This window comes from Gastrolobium bilobum, unplaced genomic scaffold (assembly GCF_033153095.1).
Source record: "Gastrolobium bilobum isolate Gb01-03AN ecotype WA unplaced genomic scaffold, APGP_CSIRO_Gbil_v1 utg4377, whole genome shotgun sequence".
Taxonomy (NCBI): Eukaryota; Viridiplantae; Streptophyta; class Magnoliopsida; order Fabales; family Fabaceae; genus Gastrolobium; species Gastrolobium bilobum.
The window spans coordinates 1,079,672-1,102,724 of NW_026895684.1; the positions used below are offsets into that span (position 1 = coordinate 1,079,672).

At 36.4% G+C, this 23,053-nt stretch overlaps 4 protein-coding genes across 9 annotated transcripts; 2 read left to right on the forward strand and 2 right to left on the reverse strand.

Annotated features, from left to right (window-relative positions):
* Window positions 1–7,814: 7,814 nt before the first annotated feature.
* LOC133291122 (photosynthetic NDH subunit of lumenal location 4, chloroplastic) lies at window positions 7,815–16,510 on the reverse strand. Of its 6 annotated transcripts, none has more exons than XM_061489348.1 (6): window positions 16,132–16,510; window positions 15,956–16,048; window positions 15,781–15,841; window positions 15,620–15,688; window positions 14,780–14,913; window positions 7,815–7,966 (listed from the first exon to the last, which is right to left on the reverse strand). In XM_061489348.1, exons 1-5 carry the CDS (start codon window positions 16,471–16,473, stop codon window positions 14,834–14,836), a joined length of 645 nt encoding a protein of 214 aa, XP_061345332.1. In that variant the 5' UTR covers window positions 16,474–16,510; the 3' UTR covers window positions 7,815–7,966; window positions 14,780–14,833. The 6 variants fall into 6 exon arrangements, with proteins under 6 accessions (XP_061345332.1, XP_061345341.1, XP_061345319.1 ...); XM_061489357.1 differs by lacking the exon at window positions 7,815–7,966 and adding an exon at window positions 13,725–13,803; XM_061489335.1 differs by lacking the exon at window positions 7,815–7,966 and adding an exon at window positions 13,869–14,063.
* On the forward strand, window positions 7,913–8,886 carry LOC133291155 (heavy metal-associated isoprenylated plant protein 23). The gene is made up of 3 exons (XM_061489364.1): window positions 7,913–8,044; window positions 8,341–8,502; window positions 8,588–8,886. The coding sequence occupies exons 2-3, from the start codon at window positions 8,343–8,345 to the stop codon at window positions 8,884–8,886; spliced, it is 459 nt and encodes a 152-aa protein (XP_061345348.1). The 5' UTR covers window positions 7,913–8,044; window positions 8,341–8,342.
* Window positions 16,511–16,810: 300 nt separating the features above from the next.
* Window positions 16,811–18,254, forward strand: LOC133291111 (fasciclin-like arabinogalactan protein 21). The gene has a single exon (XM_061489310.1). It carries the CDS (start codon window positions 16,899–16,901, stop codon window positions 18,252–18,254), a length of 1,356 nt encoding a protein of 451 aa, XP_061345294.1. The 5' UTR covers window positions 16,811–16,898.
* A 2,272-nt stretch (window positions 18,255–20,526) lies between these two features.
* Window positions 20,527–22,740, reverse strand: LOC133291290 (L-ascorbate oxidase). Its single transcript, XM_061489532.1, has 5 exons — window positions 22,453–22,740; window positions 22,252–22,344; window positions 21,882–22,088; window positions 21,586–21,768; window positions 20,527–21,483 (listed from the first exon to the last, which is right to left on the reverse strand). Exons 1-5 carry the CDS (start codon window positions 22,738–22,740, stop codon window positions 20,527–20,529), a joined length of 1,728 nt encoding a protein of 575 aa, XP_061345516.1.
* Window positions 22,741–23,053: the final 313 nt, after the last annotated feature.

Consider the following 23,053-nt stretch of genomic DNA (forward strand, 5'->3'; position numbering starts at 1 on the left):
TTTTATTATGTTGTATAAGAAATATAAACTCCTAATATTATCAGAGAAAAGAAGTTCATGCTTTGTTGATTGTCTAGTCAATTACCTAAATGTATCAAATGATCACGTATCGTATTGGAGGACTATAGGAGAGTTGGCGTAATTCATACTGTGGTAGTTTTATGGCAAAAGCATGAAATATGACAAATTGACAAGTGCATTATGCGTAGTCGAGGGCAAATGGTCCTTGCAAGAAAAGCCCGATTGCGAGGCTATGTCATGAAGAACGATGACGAATCCACAAATATTGCATTGCGTTATACCCTAACCTAATCCTGTTCAACATTGCGTACGAGCATAAGTTTACATCAGTGCTATAAAAATTCATACCAGACCGAATAATATGTTGGGAAATACAAGTGTTATGTTACATGAAAAATCTCCATTTTTCTACACACTTAATATAGAATGAGACCCATTTCAACTTTTTTTTTTTTTTTTACTATACAATAGAGTCTACAGTATTTTTGTGTCCGTAACATGACACAAATAGTGTCATGTTACGTGACAAACTATTATCCATAATATGTTATATCAAACTCATATCAAACCCAGGGTGATTTGGACAATTGGTTCACGAGATAAAAAAGAAAAAGAAAATAAGAAGGCATTGAACCAACTTGAGAGTGAGTGGACCCCAGGTTACACATGCATGTCAGATATGTGATGTTGACTTGTAAATTTGTAATCTTCCCTCTTCAGCGAAAGAAGCTGTTGCTATTTGCTAAGGTCTTTCTCTTTCTGACCTCCAAAAGAAGACAGAAAGGATGAAATCAATTTAAGGGTGAGATGTCAAAATTTTCTTAAAGTATTTGTAAATAAAAATTAATATATACATAGTTCAATTAAAAGTATTAAATTATAATATTTATAAGTTATTATTATTCAGTTGAATGTGATTTATCCATTATATTTCTCCCGTGAACAATCTTCCCCGCTATTGTCCACTCATGTATTTAAAATAAAAATTGATTTAGAAATTAATTTTATTATATGGAAATTAAATTATATATAATTTATGAGATATGATATTGTGACAACCAAATAATATTATTACCACATTTTAACCATTGATTTCCGCCAATCAACGGTTATTATTTATTACGAATTAATAATTAATTAATGAGTTTGATTTGAAAAATGATAACCGTTGATTGGCAGAAATCAACGGTTAAGATGTGGTAATAACATTGATAGTAACATTATTTAGTTGTCACAATATCCTATTCCTTGTTTATTTTTTTTTGGATATAACATTTTTTTTTTTGGATATATCTATCCCTTGTTTATTAGTTAGGGATACACTTACTTAATTAGATTACTTTCCTTAAGATATGTTTTTAATATAAAAATTTAACTCCATCATCATTTGATAATCAGCTCTCCTCTATTTGACCCCTTATCACTTATTAGAATTATTAACCTACCATTTAACCTCATCAAACATTATCGACTTATTTAATACTTTTTAAGGCTTTTGCTAGGGGGAATTTAATATAGGACTTTGATTTATTTTTGAATGTATAATTTGTCTTTACAATCTCAATTTTTTTTTGTTTAACTCAGTTATTGTGTGTATCACAACATGTTTAGAAGAATAACACATAACTAAATGGTGGTAGTTCAGTTGGCGCATGAGAGATAAGCAGGTGAGAATGAGAACATGTGTTCGAATCTCCCCAGTACCATCTTTGGGAGGAATTTAAAATTGACCCGCCCCAAATCGAATTAGTTGCGAAGCAATAAACCGATTAAAATATTTCTAAAAAAAAAAAAATAACACGTAACAAACAATTATTAACCTTTGAATATATTAACTGTAGTGTAAAAAAAGTAAGGAAAAAATGGTGTGATCATTTTCAAAAACCTTCGAGCGTCAGAAAGGCAAACTCCAAGTGTAATGTAAACGAGTGTAATGTAAACAAAAGAGGGGAAAAAATGATGTGCAAACATCGTTTTCCTAAAGTGCTATGAAGTGAGAAGAGACTAAAGAGTGACAATGGGTTTGGATTCTTGGTTCTTATTAACAAAAGGGTTCAACCATTGTGTGAGTTTATAATAGGTTGCATTATCTTGCAAGATGCTGATTAGATGAATGGAACCTATGTCCTAATGGTTTACGCATTCAAGGAGAAAATCAATAGTGCCCACTAAGAACACATCTAAACGATAAAAATTTCAATCAAATGGGAATATCAAAGTCGGTGCTCCCTTTTATTAAGTAGGGAAATTTTTTAGGATCTAAAGAAAAATATAAAAAAAAAAATATGGGTATTTTTTTTTTTCTTTCTATTTAATAAAAAAGAGTACATTGAGGATTTTCTCCATCTAAATGGTCTTTGGTCTTTCGTTTTTTTGGCTGCTCGAAATATCCTCCAGTCAAATATTAATTTTTTCGAAGCAAGAGATCACATAAAATATGAGTAAATCGCTGCCACCAAAGTCTTTTCCAACTCTCTAGTCTTTACAAAGATACATGTAATCACTCTAGTTAATGAAAAAAATGCTTTTGTTGTTATTATTGTATTTGTGACTCCTTGAGGTTATATAATTTGAACAGTTCATGTTCCCAACTAAAAGCTACCCACGAAGGACGTCAAAATTGACATCTGTATGTGATTTCACTTCACATATATACTTGATGGAATGCTTTAGCGTGTGTCATAGTTCTAACAGGTGACAGAGTCCACTTCTAATAGCTATTGCTTTATACTAACGGCACTAAAAGCTTACATACATATCTTAATCTTGGTATTGTGATGCATGTTTCTCTTCTCAGTTCTCACCTACTATACCTTTGTTACATTTTTTTTATTTTTTGTTTACCTTTCTCTTTGCACCATACTTTTTTTTTTTTTTTTTTCAAAAGTGAGAGCTTTCTGTGTAGTATTGTTCTAATTGAAAAGGCTCATTCAGGTTGGTTAAATGATTTAAATTGCTTCATTTGGGTCCCTCAATAAATATATCAGAGATGAAAGCTGCTGTTATGTTAGCTTTTTGAGAAAGTATAAGACGAATCAAAGTTCCAAGGCTAATTCAAACAAGATGGGAATTTTTTTGTTGTTGTTGTTGAAAACAGAGGTATATCAATCTAGCAGCTTCTTTATCATGGTGCACCGAAACCATGATCGCCCCTGTGCCCCACTCTCTATCCCTAAAAAGAAAAAGGCAGAAAAAGAAAGAAAGAAAGAAAGAAAGAAGGGAACCAGGGTTCGTAATAAAAGAGAAACAGAAAAGGGGTAATGGTAATACTCTCTTCATTCTTCATATATTAGAAAATATAGTGACTTTGATTATGACTATCAAAATAATAAATGATAAATTGTTATTTATTTTTTTGTTTGTCATACGGAAGACCATTACCAAGCATATGAAAATTATAGCCTTTAACTTCTTCATGAATAAGATCAGAAATCATTTATTATTTATACAACCATGCAATATCTTTTTACTGAGCAGGTAACTATCGTTTTCCATAGATCATTCACTCTTATCCGGAAGGCTTCATGTTGTTAGTTGTAGTTACAACTTGCAACACACATAATTGTTGGCAGTTTTATATATATATATATATATATATATATAGAGAGAGAGAGAGAGAGAGAGAGGGGTGAGGGGTAGGATCCTTTGAAACTAGTGTCAAATTTGAAATTTGACATCTCATCTAATAGTCGTTAGATCAAAAAAGATCAATGGTGTCACATGCTTACAAATGAGAGTCGTTGATCTTTTTTGATCTAACGACTATTAGATGAGGTGTCAAAGGATCTACCGCATATATATATATATATATATATATATGTGTGTGTGTGTGTGTGTGTGTGTGTGTGTGGTAGGATCATTTGACACCAGTGTCAAACTTTGAAATTTGACATCAAATCCTAACCGTTAATTTCTGCCAATCAACGGTTATCATTTATTGGAAGTTAATAATTAATTAATAAGTTTGATTCCCAATAAATGATAACTGTTGATTGGCGAAAATCAATAGTTAAGATTTGGTGTCAAATTTTAAAGTTTGACAGCGGTGTCAAAGGATCATATCCCTATATATATATATGATATATGATCCTTTGACATCTCATCTGAGAGCCGTTAGATAAAAAGAGATCAACGACTTTGATTTGTAAGCATGTGACACCATTGATCTTTTTTTATCTAACGACTCTCAGATGAGGTGTCAAATTTAAATTTTGCACCAGTGTAAGTTACACTCTCAATCTTATCCGTTGACTCCATTTATATCTAACGCTCAAATTTTTTAGTAACGTGAGCCATTGGATACAAGTGGATCAATGGTCAAGATTGAGTGTAAGACTTCTAACTCTTACACCGGTGTAAGAATATTTTCTCTCTCTCTCTCTATATATATATATATATATATATATATATATATATATATAGAGGATCAGAGTCATTTTACACCGATGTAAGATTAATAACTCTTACACCACATCTTAACTGTTGATTCACGTGTATCCAACGGTTATAATTTAAGAAGTTGTACGAATTAATTAATATTAATTAATTATTAATTACACTACAAATACCAACCGATGATTTTCATCCATCAACGGTTAAGATATGGTGTAAGACTTGTTAGTCTTACTCTGATGTAAACAGAACCTGCCCTGTGTACTAAAAAAAAGAACATGTTACAAAATTTTTATTTATAAACTCTTACAAACTACACTATGTACTCCCAAAAGTACACTCGGTTACACTATGCACATCCGAGAGTACATAGTGTAATTTGAAAAAATTTGTAAAGAAAAATGTAAACGAATCATTCCCCATATAGGGGAAGATTATATTGACAAATATTTTTTCTTACAAACTACAATAAGTCTGACTAGTCATACACTCTTGATTGAAGTTCGACTAGTCAGACATAAGTATTTGAAAAAAGAGAAACAAGGTTGACATCTACTCATCTATTTATCAATTATGTCCCAATTTTTTTAAAACAAAACTAGAATTAACAATTCCTTTAATTAGATTGCATTGTTGGGAATTTAAGTGTGAGTAGTGAAGTTTTATATTAGTTAAAATAAACTCAATAAAAACTGTAACGCCTGGTCGCTTCAAGAATCAATGACTATCCCCACATACTAACACGAGACTTTTCAGTGTGCTTTTTTCTCACTCGCACACTTCTTGAGAAAACTTCCCAAGAGGTCACCCATCCCAGAATTGCCCCAAGTCAAACACGCTTAACTATGGAGTTCTTCCGTTCCGGGCTACCGAAAAGTAGATGCATCTTGTTAGTATAAGTAGTACCAATTAATTTTTATAAGTTATCCCAAACTATGCAGTCTCACACCTGCACAGTCTTTGGAATCCCTCTCTTTCGGGTGTCGATTCGATTCATTCATGCATGTAACCCCCCGCTGGAAGCCTATCAGGAGCCGCTTCTTATCCGTGCCTCTTTGCACCGGCGATCACTCCTCGTCCTCGTCAGCGCTTGGAATGTTACAAAAACCATATAAATATAAGTACCCATAAATTTAACACTTAAAATTTTAGATTAAGATATGATATCGAGCCCGATAAATTAGGGCTTCCCATTACCTACTAACATGCATTGCAGTAGTATTAACTTTAAACTCTAAAGAGATTATATTGATGGCTTTGTCTATATGCATCCACTATCTATATTGATAATCTTTTAGGTGGAGACAACAATTTCAATAGTGCATCTGCACTTTTGAAGAATTGGTTGTTTTAGGTAGATGGACCGATGATGATCGATCATATAATAGACTAGTGGCACCAAACGGCCATGCAAGAGTCTAGCACTATAGTAATATGCATGGGCGTGCTAATTGAGTGGAAAGGCATACTCATGGTCATGGGGTTGGTGAAAAGAGTGGGGCTTTGTTATCACATGCATTCAAATCTATGGAGGCCATAATAGCTGTAAGAGGACAAAACCAAACAGAGAAAAGGACGTGCACACATTTATTATGTCCTATATATCCATTTGTTATCCATGTATACTATCAACTGGATGGTTTTAGAGACAGGCATTGGACATTGCTATGTGTCCAGCATCATGGATGAATAAATAAAAGGGCAATAGTAAAGTTCTATATATTAAATAGAAGTATAAAACTAGTTAAGTAGGTAACAGTAAGCCAAAACAAAAAACAAAAGTTAAGTAGGTAATGGCGTACATGCTAATTTCCCCCTTGGTTCATTTAAGTTTGTTTTAGAGTTCAGTTTAACGCATTATTTACAATATAACAATTGATAAATAAAACCTTAAATTTAGGGTAGAATGCATTTTGCCCTCTTACTTCATTAGATCCGTTCACTTTAATTATATGATTAAGAGTATTCCACTCTAATTTTTTACACTCTTCCAATTTTTAATAAAACTAAATAAATTAATTGTAATTAACATAGAGTGCCAAAATTACAAATGTTGTCAATTCAGTATTAAAAATTATAAACTAACTAATAAAAATTACAAAACTCATTTAAGTTACAAATGTTATAATTTTTATTATTCAGACTTGATCAAAAACAATTTTTTGCTATGGGTAGGGGATCAAAGAAGCTTCCAAAACCACCATCATAGTCTTCTCTTAGATTATTCGATTGAAATAAAATAAATACTCATTTTGGAATTCATCATTATACGCACCAACTCTATAACAGCTGTAATGTGTGAATGTTCCCAACGAAACACGTTCGTGGCTTTTGTCATTTAACTGAATGTGTTACATAAACAAATTTGTAAAATAAAGTATTTGTAACGACTGCGTATGGTCACACATTAAGAAACAAGTGCATCTCAGGTTTATACTTTCTCCCTAACCCTAAGGGCTAAGGCCATGTCCTACGGTGTTTTGGTGTGGCAATATTTAGGATGCACACCTATAACCTAAAGTCACTTTCACCCTACCAAAGAAAATTGGTTCAAATCGTACATATTTGATTCCAGTAAAGTCTTGAATTTAAGTTTTTGTGAATACAAAACATTATCTCTGTGAAAGTTACTTCTATCATGATGTGAATATTCCTGACTCGAACATAATTGTATCTCACGAAGGATACACGTGGTTTATTCAACTCACTGCTTAATTATCAACCTCTGTTTGGGAACTAAAATCATAACCAAAAACATATCAATCATTTTTTTATCAAAATTAATTTTATAAAATCAAGACAATCCAAAATCAAGTTTTCAAACACTTCCTCAATCACACACTTCATTAGCTTATTTGGAGTGATTTTGTAGTGGAAAGAAAATAAAAAAGCTATGTAGTATGATAGTTTGCAAGGGCGCGGCAATGGAAGGCCCCAGTTTTACTTTTACAGATTTGTACGCTCTTTGCACAACGGAAGCATTTCAATCAGCGTGACCTGATTTGACCTCATACACATTCTGCGTTCATTCATACATGGGACTTGGAATTTCTTTCACTTTCATTGGTTGACCATTGCTCTCCAATTTGAATCCAAGCACTGGTGAACCGAAAGTTTTATTATCTTTGATTTGGAGCTTTCTTTGTGAATATTTTACTACATTAATTTATTGTATCAAAGATAAAATATTAAAACAAACGCACACATTTATATATGTAGCATTCTGATGATCATATTTTTTGTTCAAATTGTTTAAAATTTAACGAATCTCAAACTTTTGCATGCAAACCAAGGTTGACATAGACATGTAATATATTTAAATTTATATGTACCTAATCATTCAACTGTGTAATAATTGTCTGTCTCTCTACATATTTTGAGTTCAAACCCCAAAAGCCCTTTTTATGTTACAAAGAACCCATTTTATAAATAAGGTATACCATCTCAAAGGAAACATCAGGGGGTACCAAAAAGGCTTTTGTTTACTGGTGTAGGTAGGGGCCGCAACTTTTCCTCTGTTTGAATCTGATTAAACGCCTCTCTGTAAGTAGGCCTGTGCAAAACATCTCAAACCAAGTAAAGAAGTTCTTCATAGAACAACAGAGCAGCATTATTTATTGATTATTTCAAGGTAAGGAAGGAATCCATTTTACAGAAAGAAAGTTCCTTGCAACTTCTTTTTTGCTAGAGAGCTGGGTTCCCACGTTTTCAATATAAAACCATCTTTATACATTCCAATCATGATCAACCTATATATGCTATATATATTATCCCTTGCTCAACTCTCATCAAACACCCCCCTTTTTTTTTTGTGACATACTCAAGAAGTTAAGCTATCAATTGTGATCCTGTATTCATATCATATATATCCACGGGCAAGTCTTTTTCACTTTTTGTTTATAAACCATTTTACTTCTGAAAATACAGAAATGGGAGTTGGAGGCACTCTGGAGTACTTGTCTGATCTAATGGGCAGTGGCCACTACCACAAGAAGAAGAGAAAGCAGTTACAGACCGTAGAGCTAAAGGTGAGGATGGACTGTGATGGCTGTGAGCTTAAGGTCAAGAAAACCCTCTCTTCACTAAGTGGTGAGTTACATTCTTTGTTATCATCTAGTATCTATTTGTCAGTAGCATTCAACATGAAGCTGATGAAATGAAATGGTGATTGTAGGAGTGAAATCGGTGGAAATTAACCGTAAACAGCAGAAGGTGACAGTAACTGGGTATGTTGAACCAAACAAGGTGCTCAAGAAGGCCAAGTCAACAGGGAAGAAGGCTGAGATTTGGCCTTATGTACCCTACAACTTGGTGGCTCAACCATATGCTGCTCCCGCTTATGACAAGAAGGCTCCTCCTGGTTATGTGAGGAAAGTGGATATTACTCCTACCGTTGGAACCGTGACAAGATATGAAGACCCTTACATGAACATGTTCAGTGATGAAAACCCAAATGCCTGCTCTATCATGTAGACAAAATATGTATTCTTTTTCCCCCCACAGCACTGTAAATTTTCAAATTTTAATGTAATTTGTTCTTTCCTTCTTTCTGGTCAATTTCCAAGTTTTTGTTTTCCTGGAGTGTAGACTTTTCTTTACATAAAAAAGGATCAGAAGAGAACGTTGCTGTGATCAATGTTTTCCTAATTCTAGTGTTCCAGAACTGTGCACTGTTCTTGCTTGTAGTTTTGCAGTATGTAGTTAGGGTGGGCCTTGACCTTGAGATATAAAATTGTTTTTGTTATTATGGCCTTCTTTTTCCAAGAAACGAACCTGGATTGGGTGTAAAACAATCATTGTGAATTGCAAATGAATGAGGAAGGCAGGGTTGATATGGTAAATAGAACAAGCATGTCTGCTTGTAATTCAAGTTTTTTTATTTTTCTGTGTGCGCTTAGAGTTGAAGAGAGAAGTGGCAAATTTGGATCATTAGAAGAGAGTGAAAAACAAAAAAAGCAGCAGCAAGCAATATTACGAATGAAGGTCACAAAAAGGAAGCAGCAATTAACTTTAAAGACTCAAAATTGCTCGCAATTACAGGCTTTTATCATTTCCCATTAGTATCTGGCTTTGCTTGCCGCCTAGTTCTGGAGCATTTGGCCCCTCCTTTCACCAAAAAAAGAAATTTCAAGCGGATGTACTGGGGCTAGTGTTGAAAAAACATACGTAATTGAAATTCAATTCCAAATATACTTGGTTCCCAGAAGAAGCTGGAGCTAACAGGAACAATAATGTTCAAGTAAGGCATATCCTTTTCTCTCAATCAACGTGAGCCAGGAATCAGCTTTACTTTTTCTGCTTTGCCTTTTTCTGTTTTCCCTCTCCCTTTACAAGATCCTAACAAAGTGTAAAGGCACATGTAACTCGGGCCAGTATAGAGGATTCAACAGAATTACGCAGATGATGATTCTCATTATTAACACTAGAACTAGAAGACTGGGGTTGTGCAACATATTTATTCGGCATCTCCAAATTGGAGTACCATATAAATGACATATAAATTTTAGGTTTGAAATTTGAGCTCCTGGTCTAAACATAGATGAATTATATCAGATTCTATGCACAATGAATTATTATCATTTAAAAAAGTAAGTTTAGCTCGCTCGTATTTATGACCTAGTGAAACGCTAATATCAAGCCGCACTCATAGCTAGTTTACCTGGGATATTTTGCCTAACAAGTTGAAGTGTTGAACCAGACAACTTCCACATCAACAACAACATTATTCCAAATTAATTGGGATCCGTGATAGTTTAACCCAAATGAAAGGTACGAAGGGGTAAAATAAAAAGAAATAAACAAATAATAATAATAATATATAAAAAAAAAAGAGAAAGAAGAAGATGGGGAAGGGGAAAAGAGACAAAGGAAAAGAAGGAAAAAATAAGAAGAGGGGGGAGATGAAGCGAGAAAGGATTAAAAAAGGACCATCTCGAACATATGGATAACAATGGGTCAAACCTCCACCATTTTAATAGCTTTTCTCCATTCCGTCCTAAGACATACCGTCAGAGGTTAGAGCATCGCATTTGTAATACGATGGTCATCGGTTCGATTCCGATAGCCGGCTTTTCCCTATTTGTTTTTTTTTTTACCTAATTGATAATGTGCCTTTTCTTTATTTAAGAAATTGGGGGAATTCGATCTTTTTCGATCTCTGTAGAACAAACCAATAAAAGAACCTGTTAAGTAAACGTTAAATGTTACTTTAATGTGATTGAATTTGTCGGTTATGGAGTTTATGAGTCATGAGGGTTAGCATTAAGTTTAGGAGTTTTGAAAGGTTAAGAGTCAGTCGTTATGTTTTGTTATTAAGTTTGGTTTTAATTGTGGTTTATGGCTATTTAGTGTTGCAGTTTTAGAAAGGCAAACTATAGCCTATAAATAGTCTAGTATATTGTTTGAGAAATATAGAATTGAGAAGCAACGAAGTTTAGTAAAATATTTCACAGAAGTTTGTTCTCTTTCTCCACAAGTCCTCACGACATTCTTGAATAGTTGTTTTATTTGTTGATTTTGTATTTGAGCGATCCTACAAATTGGTATCAGAGCTATGGAAAGGGGGAGTGATATGGCACTACCAAAGTTGACGAAGGAGAACTACGAGAATTGGAGCATCCAGATGAAGGCTCTTCTCGGATCCCAGGACGCTTGGGAGAATGTTCAAGCAGGTTTTGTAGAACCACAGGATACTGGAGGCTATTCAGCGGCTCAAACTAAAGCGTTGAAAGAGATGCGTGCAAAAGACAAGCTGGCGTTATTCATGCTCTTCCGAGCTGTAGACGAATCCGGGTTCGAGAAGATAGCAAATTGTGAGACCTCAAAGGCAGCCTGGGACATCTTGGCAAATGTCTATAGAGGAGCTAACCGGGCTAAACAAGTCCGGCTTCAAACCCTTCGTGCCGAGTTGGAGGGAATGAAGATGAAGGACTTCTGCCTTAGTAAAAACTCCTTTGTTTTACTCTTCTCCTAACAAATTGGTATCAGAGCTATGGGGAAAAAGAGCGAGTTAGAGGTGCCACTCTTCTATGGAGATAAGGATGAAGCATTATATTGGCTTCTTTGTTTGAAGGAACATTTTCGGAAAGAAAAAACCTGGACGGAGGACAAATGGCAGGTGGCCATGAGAAGACTCAGAGGAAGAGCAATCAAATGGTTCCGTACATGGAACTGCCGCGACTTTAATAATATGTGGAAGGATTTTCTAATGGCCTTCGTAACAAAATACTTGCCTGGACGTTTTGATCTGATTAATGAAGAAGATGAAATCTTCAATGATGATGATGAAGATGAGGAGAATGATGCGGATGAAGAAGAGACCGAGATGGCGGAATCCGAGGTTGCCAACGGAAACGCATCCGCAGAGGAGATTGACGTGTCAGAACGCGTAAGAGACGACTCGGAGAAGAAGACGATGGAGATGACTGCGACCGAAGGAGCCGAGATAGAAGAGGAGGAGAACGAAGGAGCCGAGATCGAAGCAGAGAAGGACGAGAACGACGAGTCCATTGTCGAGGTAGAAGACTTCGTGGAACCTGAGTGTCTGGAGACAGAGTCGAAAATCGAAAAGGAGATTGAGAAGCCGAGGTGCTTGATGGAGACCAACATGGAAGAGACTGCGAATCCGAGTTCCTTGTTGATAACTGGGATGGGGGAGATCCTGGCTAAATCACCGAGTTCATCTTTTGGAGAAGAGCTCGACCCCGGCGTGATGAGGTTGACTTCGGCGACCGGCATAGGTCGCTGGTCCGAGATGCCATTGAGGAGGTGCGAGGAAGACGGCAATGGAGGAGCCGAGAACGGCGAAAAAATGGAAGGTGCATTTGAAGAAAAGGATGTGGTCTTGAAGAGAAAAAGAGGTTTTGTTGACAATACCAATGATGCAGAAATTGGGATTGGACGAGGAAATAAAATTGTGAAAGCAACTGGCGAAAAAATGGAAGGTGCATTTGAAGAAAAGGATGTGGTCTTGAAGAGAAAAAGAGGTTTTGTTGACAATACCAATGATGCAGAAATTGGGATTGGACGAGGAAATAAAATTGTGAAAGCAACTGATGAAGTGACGAATGAAACTGAGAAGAATTTGGGTGACGAGAAACTTGCAGGTGAAGAAGATGCAGCGAATGGAAACAAGGAAAGTCCTGCTAAGGAAACTGAAAATATCAAATTAAAGAAGCCACCAGATAAAATAAAATATGTTCAGAAAAATAATTGCTGGGGAGATATTTTTTTTTAGTTAAATAAGTTGGAAGGTGTTAGATGTTTCTTCTTAGTGATCAAGATTGAAGAAAACAGGCGCGATCAGAAAGTTGAAGAAAAACAGAAGCAACACGAAGAAAGAAAGAAGTATTTAAGTTTACAGGGGAGTTTTGTTAAGTAAACGTTAAATGTTATTTTAATGTGATTGAATTTGTCGGTTATGGAGTTTATGAGTCATGAGGGTTAGCATTAAGTTTAGGAGTTTTGAAAGGTTAGGAGTCAGTCGTTATGTTTTGTTATTAAGTTTGGTTTTAATTGTGGTTTATGGCTATTTAGTGTTGCAGTTTTAGAAAGGCAAACTATAGCCTATAAATAGTCAAGTATATTGTTTGAGAAATATAGAATTGAGAAGCAACAAAGTTTAGTAAAATATTTCACAGAAGTTTGTTCTCTTTCTCCACAAGTCCTCACGACATTCTTGAATAGTTGTTTTATTTGTTGATTTTGTATTTGAGCGATCCTACAGAACCTACTTTTTTTATTTTCTATATACAATAGAATAAGGTTCGTATATTGATCTAATTCATCTAATTCTTTTTTATTTGTCATTTAGTTTAGTTTTAATTTATAATATTTTCGTTTTTAAAGGAGTCTTTATGTCACGTTACAGAGGACCTCGTTTCAAAAAAATACGTCGTCTGGGGGCTCTACCAGGACTAACTAGTAAAAGACCTACAGTGGGAAGCGAACTTAGAAACCAATCGCGCTCCGGTAAAAAATCTCAATATCGTATTCGTTTAGAAGAAAAACAAAAATTACGTTTTCATTATGGTCTTACAGAACGACAATTGCTTAAATACGTTCGTATAGCCGGAAAAGCTAAAGGGTCAACCGGTAGGGTTTTACTACAATTACTTGAAATGCGCTTGGATAACATACGCCAATCTATATCTCACTCCATTAAATCTTATTTTTCTACCTTCCCCAAGTGTTGAAATGGACATAGAAGCAAAATTTGCATTTGAGAAAACTAAAATGTAGGATATCTTTAGGAACATATTTCTAATTTTAGATGAATTAAACCAAAATAATGGTTAATCAAGTCAACATAGTAATCATCTTTGAACATTTTTTGCCACTCAACTTGCTAATCAACCGAAATTATGATGCTCCCTTTGCATTTCATTGTTCCTAGCAAACAGAGCCATGCCCATTTCAGGCAAGAAGATCAAAAGGGTAAAGCATATCAAGTAGGAAGGATAAAATTTATCATATAAAGAATTAATGAATTTATCATTCAGAGAGCAGTATTGAAAATTACATTTACACCAAAGATACAAAGGCTGGATTGCATGTCATGCGCAAGAGATACACCTGACTTGTCTAATATATATTGCCTGGAAAGGCTGCTCATTTCTCTCAAAAGGGGTACCCAGGTCAACCATGTCCAACTGCACTAACCAGGAACAGTAACTTGAGTAGCTGGAATCAGGAAGGAGATTCTGCCAAACAAGTTGATCCACATTCTCTAGCCTATTTAATTGCTCTAAACTATTAGAGATCAGAATTATACCTATTATAGATAATACAGACCAGAGAAGAAAATACAGCATCAGTGTCACCATTAGCATTTATAGTTTTAAAGGTTTTTTTTCCTTATACTATAGGAAGATATATTAACTTGCAAATATGCTGGTCTACTTCTACTTGTCATTACTTGCTACAAGATCGATTAGACAACCAACAAAACCTCATATTAATCTTAAAAATCACTCAGTCGCTAAACAACATGGTATTGTACCCTATGTTTTCAGACAAGAGTCAAAATATTTAAGCAGATTATGCTTTAACTACGATCGTTTGTGTCAGAAAATTTTAACATTGCTTATTAGATGTAATTAATACCAAACTTGTCAAACCATTGAAGCAGGTGATCAATGTTTTATCATGCAGGCGCTGCATACACCTACAAATGCATAAAAGCTTCCTGGTTAAATGGCCAAGATTGGAAGCTGATGCTTACTATTTTGATGATGTGGAAAGAAAACCAGCAAGTTTAGGTGCCAAGCATGCAGAAAGTGAGCTGGACACAACAATCTCTACCATTTCATGTTTTCACCTATATACTCTTAAGGATATAATATTTTCAGGAGATCAGGAAACTCACTTGATTCATGTGTGGTTCATATGCAGATATGTATCTGATCAGTTTTGACTTGCTTCACTTTCGGTTGCCCGAATAAATACCAATAAAATTAATATCATATAAAAGAGTAGCATTGCCGGGTATGTTGCAGTCACCTATTGAATCAGAGACAAACATGTCAAAATCTAACAAATTTAATGACTTGCTGCATCTTCTGATAATAAATCATACAACTCAATATCTGCTGTAGCTTTTTCCAAAACCGAACTAATTAACAAGAAATTGCATGTCACCTGTGATAAAAACAATAAAAATCTTTTCCTGAAACAAGTAGACCTGGATTTTAGAAAATCAAATCCACGGTCTTAATTTTCTTAAAAAAAAGAAAGAAAAGAAATGTCGGACACTCGGACAGTATGAGGAGAGGATATACTAGAGGGATTACATGTGACTAAATGCGTAAGTAATTAACCAATGAATAATGATTTCTCCCTTCTCTCCACTCTACTACTTTTCATGTGTTGCAGATCTGGTAAAAATGGGTTTTTCCATGTTTATGACTGTTAGTAAAGTAAATAGTATCTCATATCATTGTATTAGTAATGTCTAGATTCATTGTAAAAGCTAACCAAATCCGGAATTTATAGTATTCTTTGTAATAATTATTCTTCACGTATTTTTCACCTATATCGTCATTAGTCATTATCCTGTATATTTAATGTCTAGTATCTTTGTAATTATTATTTTTTACCTATATTAATTCTAGCTCAGCACACATGAATTTCACTGCATGCCTCTAATTTCCTCCTCCCTTAACAATGACTAAATCAGATACTACAGCAATTAACGATGGAACATAACCTGAGAAGCACCCCGCAGGTTCAGGGCCATATGCTAACAGTGGAGGAATCCTCAATTTGCGTTTCCCACCTACATAAATATGGTAGGTTATAAAGTTCTGAAAGGGACAGGCAAGTGACATATACCAAAAAAAACTCAAACTCTTCAATTAAATTCCATACCTATCCGCATCGGTGGCACTCCTTCACCTCCTAAAATCCCCTGATCCAGGCCCTTGATTACCTGGACTTCATATACTCTTATAAGTGCGTGCCAACTTAACAAAAGTACGTTACAAAATGATTTTTGTGTAAAATATATATATAAATATCTTAATAGTGAAGAAAACTTGTTGACCTTGCCAGCGCCAATGCGCATGGTGAGAGGTCTAGCACGTTTATAGCTGCTATCAAAGACTGTCCCATCAGCGAATCTTGCAGTATAGTGAACCTGTAACGTATATAACATTCATTCACACACAGGAACAGTAAAGGAATCTAAAATGTTTGGATATAAAAAACAGAGTAACTGACATTGATAAGCTCACCGAGAGGAGCTTCGTCACCGACGCCCTCAACAATATCGCAGTAACCGAGGCCAGACTTAGCATAGTTCAGCTCACACAAAGGCTCTCCCACAGTAGCGTAGTATTCGATTCTCGTGGCATCCGCATCCAACGGCGTTAAACCCATCACCGAAGCCGCAACAACCCCAATACCAATTCCAACAAATGGATTCTTATCACTATGTGCATGTGCTGAACACGATACCTTATTAGGCGCTTTGCAACTCATGCCCTTCGGTTTCCAAAGACAAGAAGGAACAACGCCTACACCGTAGGAGAGTGAGAGTGAGAGTGAGAGTGAACGTGCCATCTTCTTTTCTCAGCTCCACCTATCTGTATACAGAGTCTTCGTATGGCTCTCAAGAGGATATCAAACCCGGACCCGGGTCCACCCACAGCCAACGATAGATTTTTATTAATAGACTTAAAAAAAAATCTAAAATATTTCTATTAGTCTAAAATTTCTTCATAAGGGTAATATTGGAATTGGAGTGATGAATAACGCTAACCCCATAACTGAATCCAAATCAAAAAGATTCAAGAACGTTCTAACCTCTAACAACCATGTAACTGACAAGCACGCTTCCAAGATTCCTCTAACCACCTTCTCATAACCGTTCCCTCCCTCACTCCCGCGCGCGCAAGTTTATATATTATAAATATCTTTGCACCTCCTTACTTGCTTCATTTTCCGTTGGCATTCACTCACTTCTTCTCTCTCTCTCTCTCTCAGCCATGGACAACTCCTCTTCATTCTCGTTGCGATTCGCACTGCTGTTCGCCGTCTCCGTTGCCGCCATGCTCGGCGGCCCCAAGGTTACCGCCACTGAAGGACTCGAAGCTCCCTTCACTCCTTCAACGCCCTTAACTCCACCTTCAACGCCCTTAACTCCACCTCCAACTCCAACTCCACAAGATCTCCAAGAACACTCGTTCTTCTCTCACACCGCACTCCTCCCTCCGATCTTGTCTCATCTCGGTTTCCACGAGCTGGCGACGGCGGCTCCGTCGCTCTCCGATACTGCATCCACCACTTCCTCTGCCTGGACCGGTCCTTCCACTATCTTTGCTCCCTCCGACTCCTCCCTCCGTACCTGCTTCTCTTGCTCCGTCCCCAACCTCCTCCGCGAGCACATTGTTCCAGGTCTCTTCACCATCGATTATCTGCGGAGACTTGCTTTTGGCACCAAGATCGAGACCTTGAGTCCTGGCCGTTGCATCACCATCACCTCCGATTCGGTCCATCCGAACACCACCGCCGCAGCTGCGAAGGTCTTCATCGGAGGCGTGGAGATCACGCAACCTGATCTCTTCAACAACGGCATGGTTGTGGTTCATGGCCTTCAAGGTTTCGTCACTCCGCTATCTCCGTTTTCTTGTGACGTGGAGAGGATGACCTCGCTCTCCTTCCCGTACCATCCAGATCAACGTTCCAGTCACCATCTCCACACTCCCGCCGCTTCGGTGCAGCCAGCTATAATGCGCCTAATGCTCAGAGATGCCATGCTCAGGCTCCGTAACAACGGCTTCAGCATCCTAGCCCTTGCCTTGAAGGTGAAGTACCCTGAGCTCGTGACTCTCAACAACATGACCGTGTTCGCCGTCGACGACCTTTCTATCTTCTCCGGTTCTCATTCGTATATCAGCAATGTCAGGTTCCATATTGTGCCGAACCATTACTTGTCGATTGCGGATCTGGAGAAGCTTCCGGTGGGGACTGCTCTGCCGACATTGGAACGAGGCCAACCGCTGCTCATCACAACCTCCGGTGGAGGAGTGACCTTGGCGCCGATGAGGATTAACTATGTGAGGGTTAAGGTGTCGGACGTCATTCGCAACGTCAAGATCATGGTGCACAGTGTGTACTTGCCATTTCCGCATATTAATCCTGTGGCCGCTGCTTATGACAGTATCTTAGGGGGTGAAGGAGCATCGGAAGGAGAGGCTAATATACCACCAGATTCGGTAGCTCAGAGTCAGAGGACAGAAGGGACCTGTTCTGCTCTTGATGGACGTGGAAATTGTGGTGGTGTCCCTCCGATGCCTAATGTCAAGCCAATGGTGGATATCGAAGACCACCATGGCCTGTGAATGTGATCCATCCTGATGAAGATGGTGTACTTCTTTCTCTACTGCATGTAGTGAATCTTTCTGACATCCGTAGTTAGTTCCCTCTGTTATCCATCTACTTTGCTTAGTTCTTTTCCGTTTGTGCGTTCAGCATGAAACCTGAGTGTTCTGTAGTTTGAGAACGTGCAACATATAATCCAATATACTGTTATCGCTTAATAAAACTTTGTTGATTCAAACTTCACAGATTTCTTGGCTTGTTTCCAGATTATCTTTGCTTTCTTGACTATATATCATGAATATTCAGCGATTCTTTATTGGTATTATCTATCAGGTTTTCCCTCTAGTAGTTCTTTCTTTTGCTCTTATTGCAGTGCTTCTTGGCTTGTAATTAAGTTGCTACTAGCAAGAATGATATTTAATCATGTCATTAGTCCTTAGATGCCTTTGGTAAACTCAACTGGCCAAACATTCTGTTGTGAAATTGATGTGAGTAACACTAAATAATCTAAACTCTTTTTTTATTTAATTAGACGATGAAATTCATCTAATAATAAAAGAACGTTTTATAAAGAATGTATTAAAGAATATCTTGCTAGTATTATTATTAAAGTATATTAAATAGCCGAATTGAAGATATTCCCATTAAATTTTACGACTAACGAGGGGTATTGCTCAAATGAATGGAAGGATAAAATCGTCTTTCGCTAGCCTTGCAATAACTAATACTAATAGATGTATTATCATTGCTCTGCTTTTCTTTCTCCGCCGGGAATTTCTTTCAATTTGTCAATTGCCTGGCCAGAGGCGTCACTCCTGGAAAAGTTCCTTTCATTAATTTTTTCCCTTTTTGGGTAAATTATGCATTATATAGCATCCACTCATCCGTTGCCTGCAGGGAGAGTTGTTCAATTTTGATCACATTATCTTTAATACTATTTTTTAAACGCAAATTTACAGTCTTACAGGGCTTCACATATAATGAGTTTTTTTTTAAAATTTGTAAAAATAAAAATTATGTAAAATGTAAAATAATTAAATTTTACATGAGAAAAGTGTTTCTCCGGTCATTGGAGATATCTTTATCTCCAGTGAACTCAAAACAACGTTATTTATTAAGTTATAAGATTAAAAAAACTATAATGATAAAGACAATATAAATATATAATCCTGCAATTTATTAGAATTACCAAAACACCTTAATTTCCGTCACAAAACAATGTTATTTTGGACTCACCAGAAATAACTTAACTCTATTAACCGGAGAAATTCTTTACCTTTTTACACGTGTGAAAATAATAGTACCGGGTTAAAAATATGATATGGATTATGTGAACTGGTTATCTAGTATCTTATCTATTAATTAGGCCGTAGTCAGTGCAAACACGATCCTTCACTCTCTTTTTTCTTTCCTTGGGGGTATTAGATGATTCAAGTTGTAAACCACCTGTAATCCAACATATGTGGATCCATTACATTTTTCTGATTTTTTTTAATTAGTTGACTATTATGCTTGAGGGACATTGAACCAAGTGACAAACTTTCTAATATTATCGACCGGAATGTAACCAATGACTTCGGTAATGTGACACTTTAGAAAAAATTTACTCCTATAATGACATTTCGGTCAATAATATTGAAAAGTGTGGCACTTGGTCAATGTCACTATGTTTGAAGATGAGAAGCGTGTCTTTGTGACGTAACTTTGTGTCAGTTGTGTGGAGTCTGGACTAGTGGAGATCATATTTAAGCGAGAAACTACAATAAGTGATATTAAAAATGAGATTGAAGATAAGATCGCAACGAATTAGCTTCTCGGTCAAAGATACGTTATATATGATGCACTGTGCAAGTTGGTAGTGATAATTGATAATTGCCGGCGGAGGCCATAGAGGGAATAATTTTAGTTTTCTCCAATATAAGAAAAAAATTAATTTCAACATTTGCTTATTATTAAATGGGTTGCAAGGGAATTTTAAAAATAAATATAGTAATTTCTCAATATTACCGCTTATAACAAGAAAGTGTTAAAAGGAACGAGTACAAATACAATTACGATTTACAATTTACAACCTACACTAACAAAGGAACAATTTCTACAACAGTAACAATTTTTTTAGTAAGAAAAAAAAAAAGACTTTTCTTGATGATTCTTCTGGACAGATGATTGAAATTTTCAATACTTTAAAGCAAACAGAATTGAATTGAATTAAACTGATACATATGCAACGCTAAATTCGAATGTCGTGAACATTTTTTTTTTTTACAAAGAAATTGAAATTGAATGTTAAAGTTAGGGCCTGTAAGAACCTTTGCTTTTACCACAACCCATGATGGATGGAGGGAGCTTCCCAACCCTTTCAATTCCTTCTTCAAAAACAACTCCCATGCCCATATACAAGTGAGGGTCTATATGGCAATGGAAAGCCCACACACCTGGATTATCCGACCTAAACCTCAATGCAGTCCATCCATATGTATGCAATGGCACCGTATTTTTCCTTATTGGGTTCTCCAAATTATAATTTTTTGTGTCATTCTTCATGTCAAACTTCCCCTTTCCATACCCAAGAACCCAAAAATCGTGCCCATGAAGATGCCATGGATGTGTCTCGCTGTTGTTTTTGTTCATGGTGTTGGCATTTTGAAGTATAACATCCACCGTTGTGTTGAACTTCAGCCTATAAATGCCATTGCCAGAAGTGGCATTTGTGTTGTTGGCCACACTGAAAATGTCATAATGAAGAGAATCATAGCCTTCAGGTGGAGGGGTTTGGTCGAATGCATCGGTTATGTTCTCTTTGAGGGCAACAAGATAAGGGGTGTGAGGGAGGGAGAAAGAGACATTGTTCACCGACCAATGGAAATAACCATTTATTTTATTCTGTGTGTTGAGGAATACTATAACTCTGTCCGAGGTTGTCGGAGGTTTTGTTATGTAACCTTGGCGAGCCTTGATGGCAAGGCTTTGAGCTAGCCTTGGCTCAACATCATCCCAAGCAGGTGGAGTAGGTGGAGCCGTTGGTGGTGACCGCCGTGGATGGTTGGGGTAGTAGTTGAAAATGGCCAAGCCAGGTGGGGTGGTTCTGTTTCTGCTTACCACATTTGAGGTCATCCAGTAGTTCCTCGATGGATCTTGATCAGCTTTCACAAGAACTGAGTATGTCTCACCAGAGTATATGAAGAGATTCTGAACCACAAAAGGCTCAACATAATGACCATCTGCTTCAACCACAGTCATATTATGACCCTGCATCATTAGAAATTGGTCAGAAACTGTTGTTTATGTACAAGATTATGTAAGCAAAAGAATAAGATGATCACAATTTGACAACTGAGAATGTAATATTACCTCTATTTGGAAACTGAGTGCTGATAAAGCAGTCAAGCTACCAATTCTGAAGCGGTATGTTTTTCCTGGGATCACAGTTCGTACAAGGGGAGAGCATTCAGGGTTTGATGTGTTACAAATACTAGTGCTTAAGGTTGGAGATGTAGAGCAGTTGAATCTTCCTTTTCCATGAATCAAAAGTGACTGGGGGAACCAAATATTGAGAAAGAGTAAAACCATTAGTTAGACAATAGAACAAAGAAAGAAAGAAAAAGAAAAAAAAAACATGGTAGAATTTGATCAGTAGATTCATTTACCTGAGGTTCCCCAACCCATTGAAAAGGAATTGAAGACAATCCAGCAGCTTGTTCATATGTGCTCTGGTGGTACCAATCATTCAGAATAATGCTTCGATCATAGTCATAAGTAAAGGGCTCAGGGTCACGGGATGCCACTCGAATTAATCCATATAATCCCGCAGCCCTTTGCATTCCATAGTGAGCATGGTAAAGATATGTACCAGGCTGTGATGTTAAAGATGCAAAACAAATTAGATATAAAAGTTTTTATGTCATGATCGATGATGATGAATAAATTACATATATTATCTTATACTAAATTGTTAGAAAGGAATCCACATAGTTATTCATATTGCTTAATGTCACAGCTCCAATTTTAACCACTTACCCTGTCAACAACAAACTGATACTTAAAGGGGTCTCCAGGCAGTATAGGACATTGAGTTACCCCTTCTGTTCCATCAAACCAAGGAGTTCCAATCTGCCACATACAAACCATAGATGTCATTAATCAATAAGTCCCAAAAAAAAAAAAAAAAAAAAGTCAATGCAGTACTTGAAAATCCATCTTATTTAATACTTATAATACCTGTCTAATCCCATGCCAATGGATGGCAAGGTTTTCTGTCAGCAAATTGTTGTTAACTTCTACAATGACAGTATCACCCTCCTCTGCTTGAATGGTAGGTCCTGGAGTCATGCCATTAATGGTGATAACCACCTTCTTAAAGCAATCAGGGGACTTATACTCATACTTAACCTCCCATTTGTAATGTCTAACTCTGGCCTCAGCTTTGTGGAAATTCCCCAAAATGAGGAAGAAACACAGAACCAACAATGTTGGCACAGCCCTTAAGCTTAATTGAAGATCAAACATGCCTATAAGTGAGTCAAGGATGTCTAGTCCTGAGAGAGAGTTCAAGTGCTAACAAAGAGATGGTTTAGGAATTTTAACTTTGGTGATTGATGTGTGTAGAGTTCTTTGGTCTAACAAAGAGAAAACTTTGGGATTGCCATTAATTAATGATTCTGCTCTGTTGAACTATATTCTCTATTTATATTATTGCTTCGGTCTATTCAAACTAAGTTGGTAGCGCGGCGTGTTGACAAAAAGATCTCTATAAAATATCGTTGAATTTGGATTAAGTGGCATGCCAATGCCATGAGCTTATTTAAGCTTAATCACTAAT

Excerpts from the sequence above, each read along its gene's own strand:
- LOC133291155 (XM_061489364.1), top strand. The coding sequence starts at position 8,343 with ATGGGAGTTGGAGGCACTCTGGAGTACTTGTCTGATCTAATGGGCAGT. Across the intron at positions 8,503-8,587 it reads AACCCTCTCTTCACTAAGTG|GAGTGAAATCGGTGGAAATT; the intron begins GTGAGTTACATT and ends TGGTGATTGTAG.
- LOC133291122 (XM_061489348.1), bottom strand. The coding sequence starts at position 16,473 with ATGGCACGTTCACTCTCACTCTCACTCTCACTCTCCTACGGTGTAGGC. Across the intron at positions 15,842-15,955 it reads TGCGCATTGGCGCTGGCAAG|GTAATCAAGGGCCTGGATCA; the intron begins GTCAACAAGTTT and ends TATGAAGTCCAG. Across the intron at positions 14,914-15,619 it reads ACCTGCGGGGTGCTTCTCAG|GTGACTGCAACATACCCGGC; the intron begins GTTATGTTCCAT and ends CTGATTCAATAG.
- LOC133291111 (XM_061489310.1), top strand. The coding sequence starts at position 16,899 with ATGGACAACTCCTCTTCATTCTCGTTGCGATTCGCACTGCTGTTCGCC.
- LOC133291290 (XM_061489532.1), bottom strand. The coding sequence starts at position 22,740 with ATGTTTGATCTTCAATTAAGCTTAAGGGCTGTGCCAACATTGTTGGTT. Across the intron at positions 21,769-21,881 it reads AATGGGTTGGGGAACCTCAG|TCACTTTTGATTCATGGAAA; the intron begins GTAAATGAATCT and ends TGGTTCCCCCAG. Across the intron at positions 21,484-21,585 it reads CACTCAGTTTCCAAATAGAG|GGTCATAATATGACTGTGGT; the intron begins GTAATATTACAT and ends CTAATGATGCAG.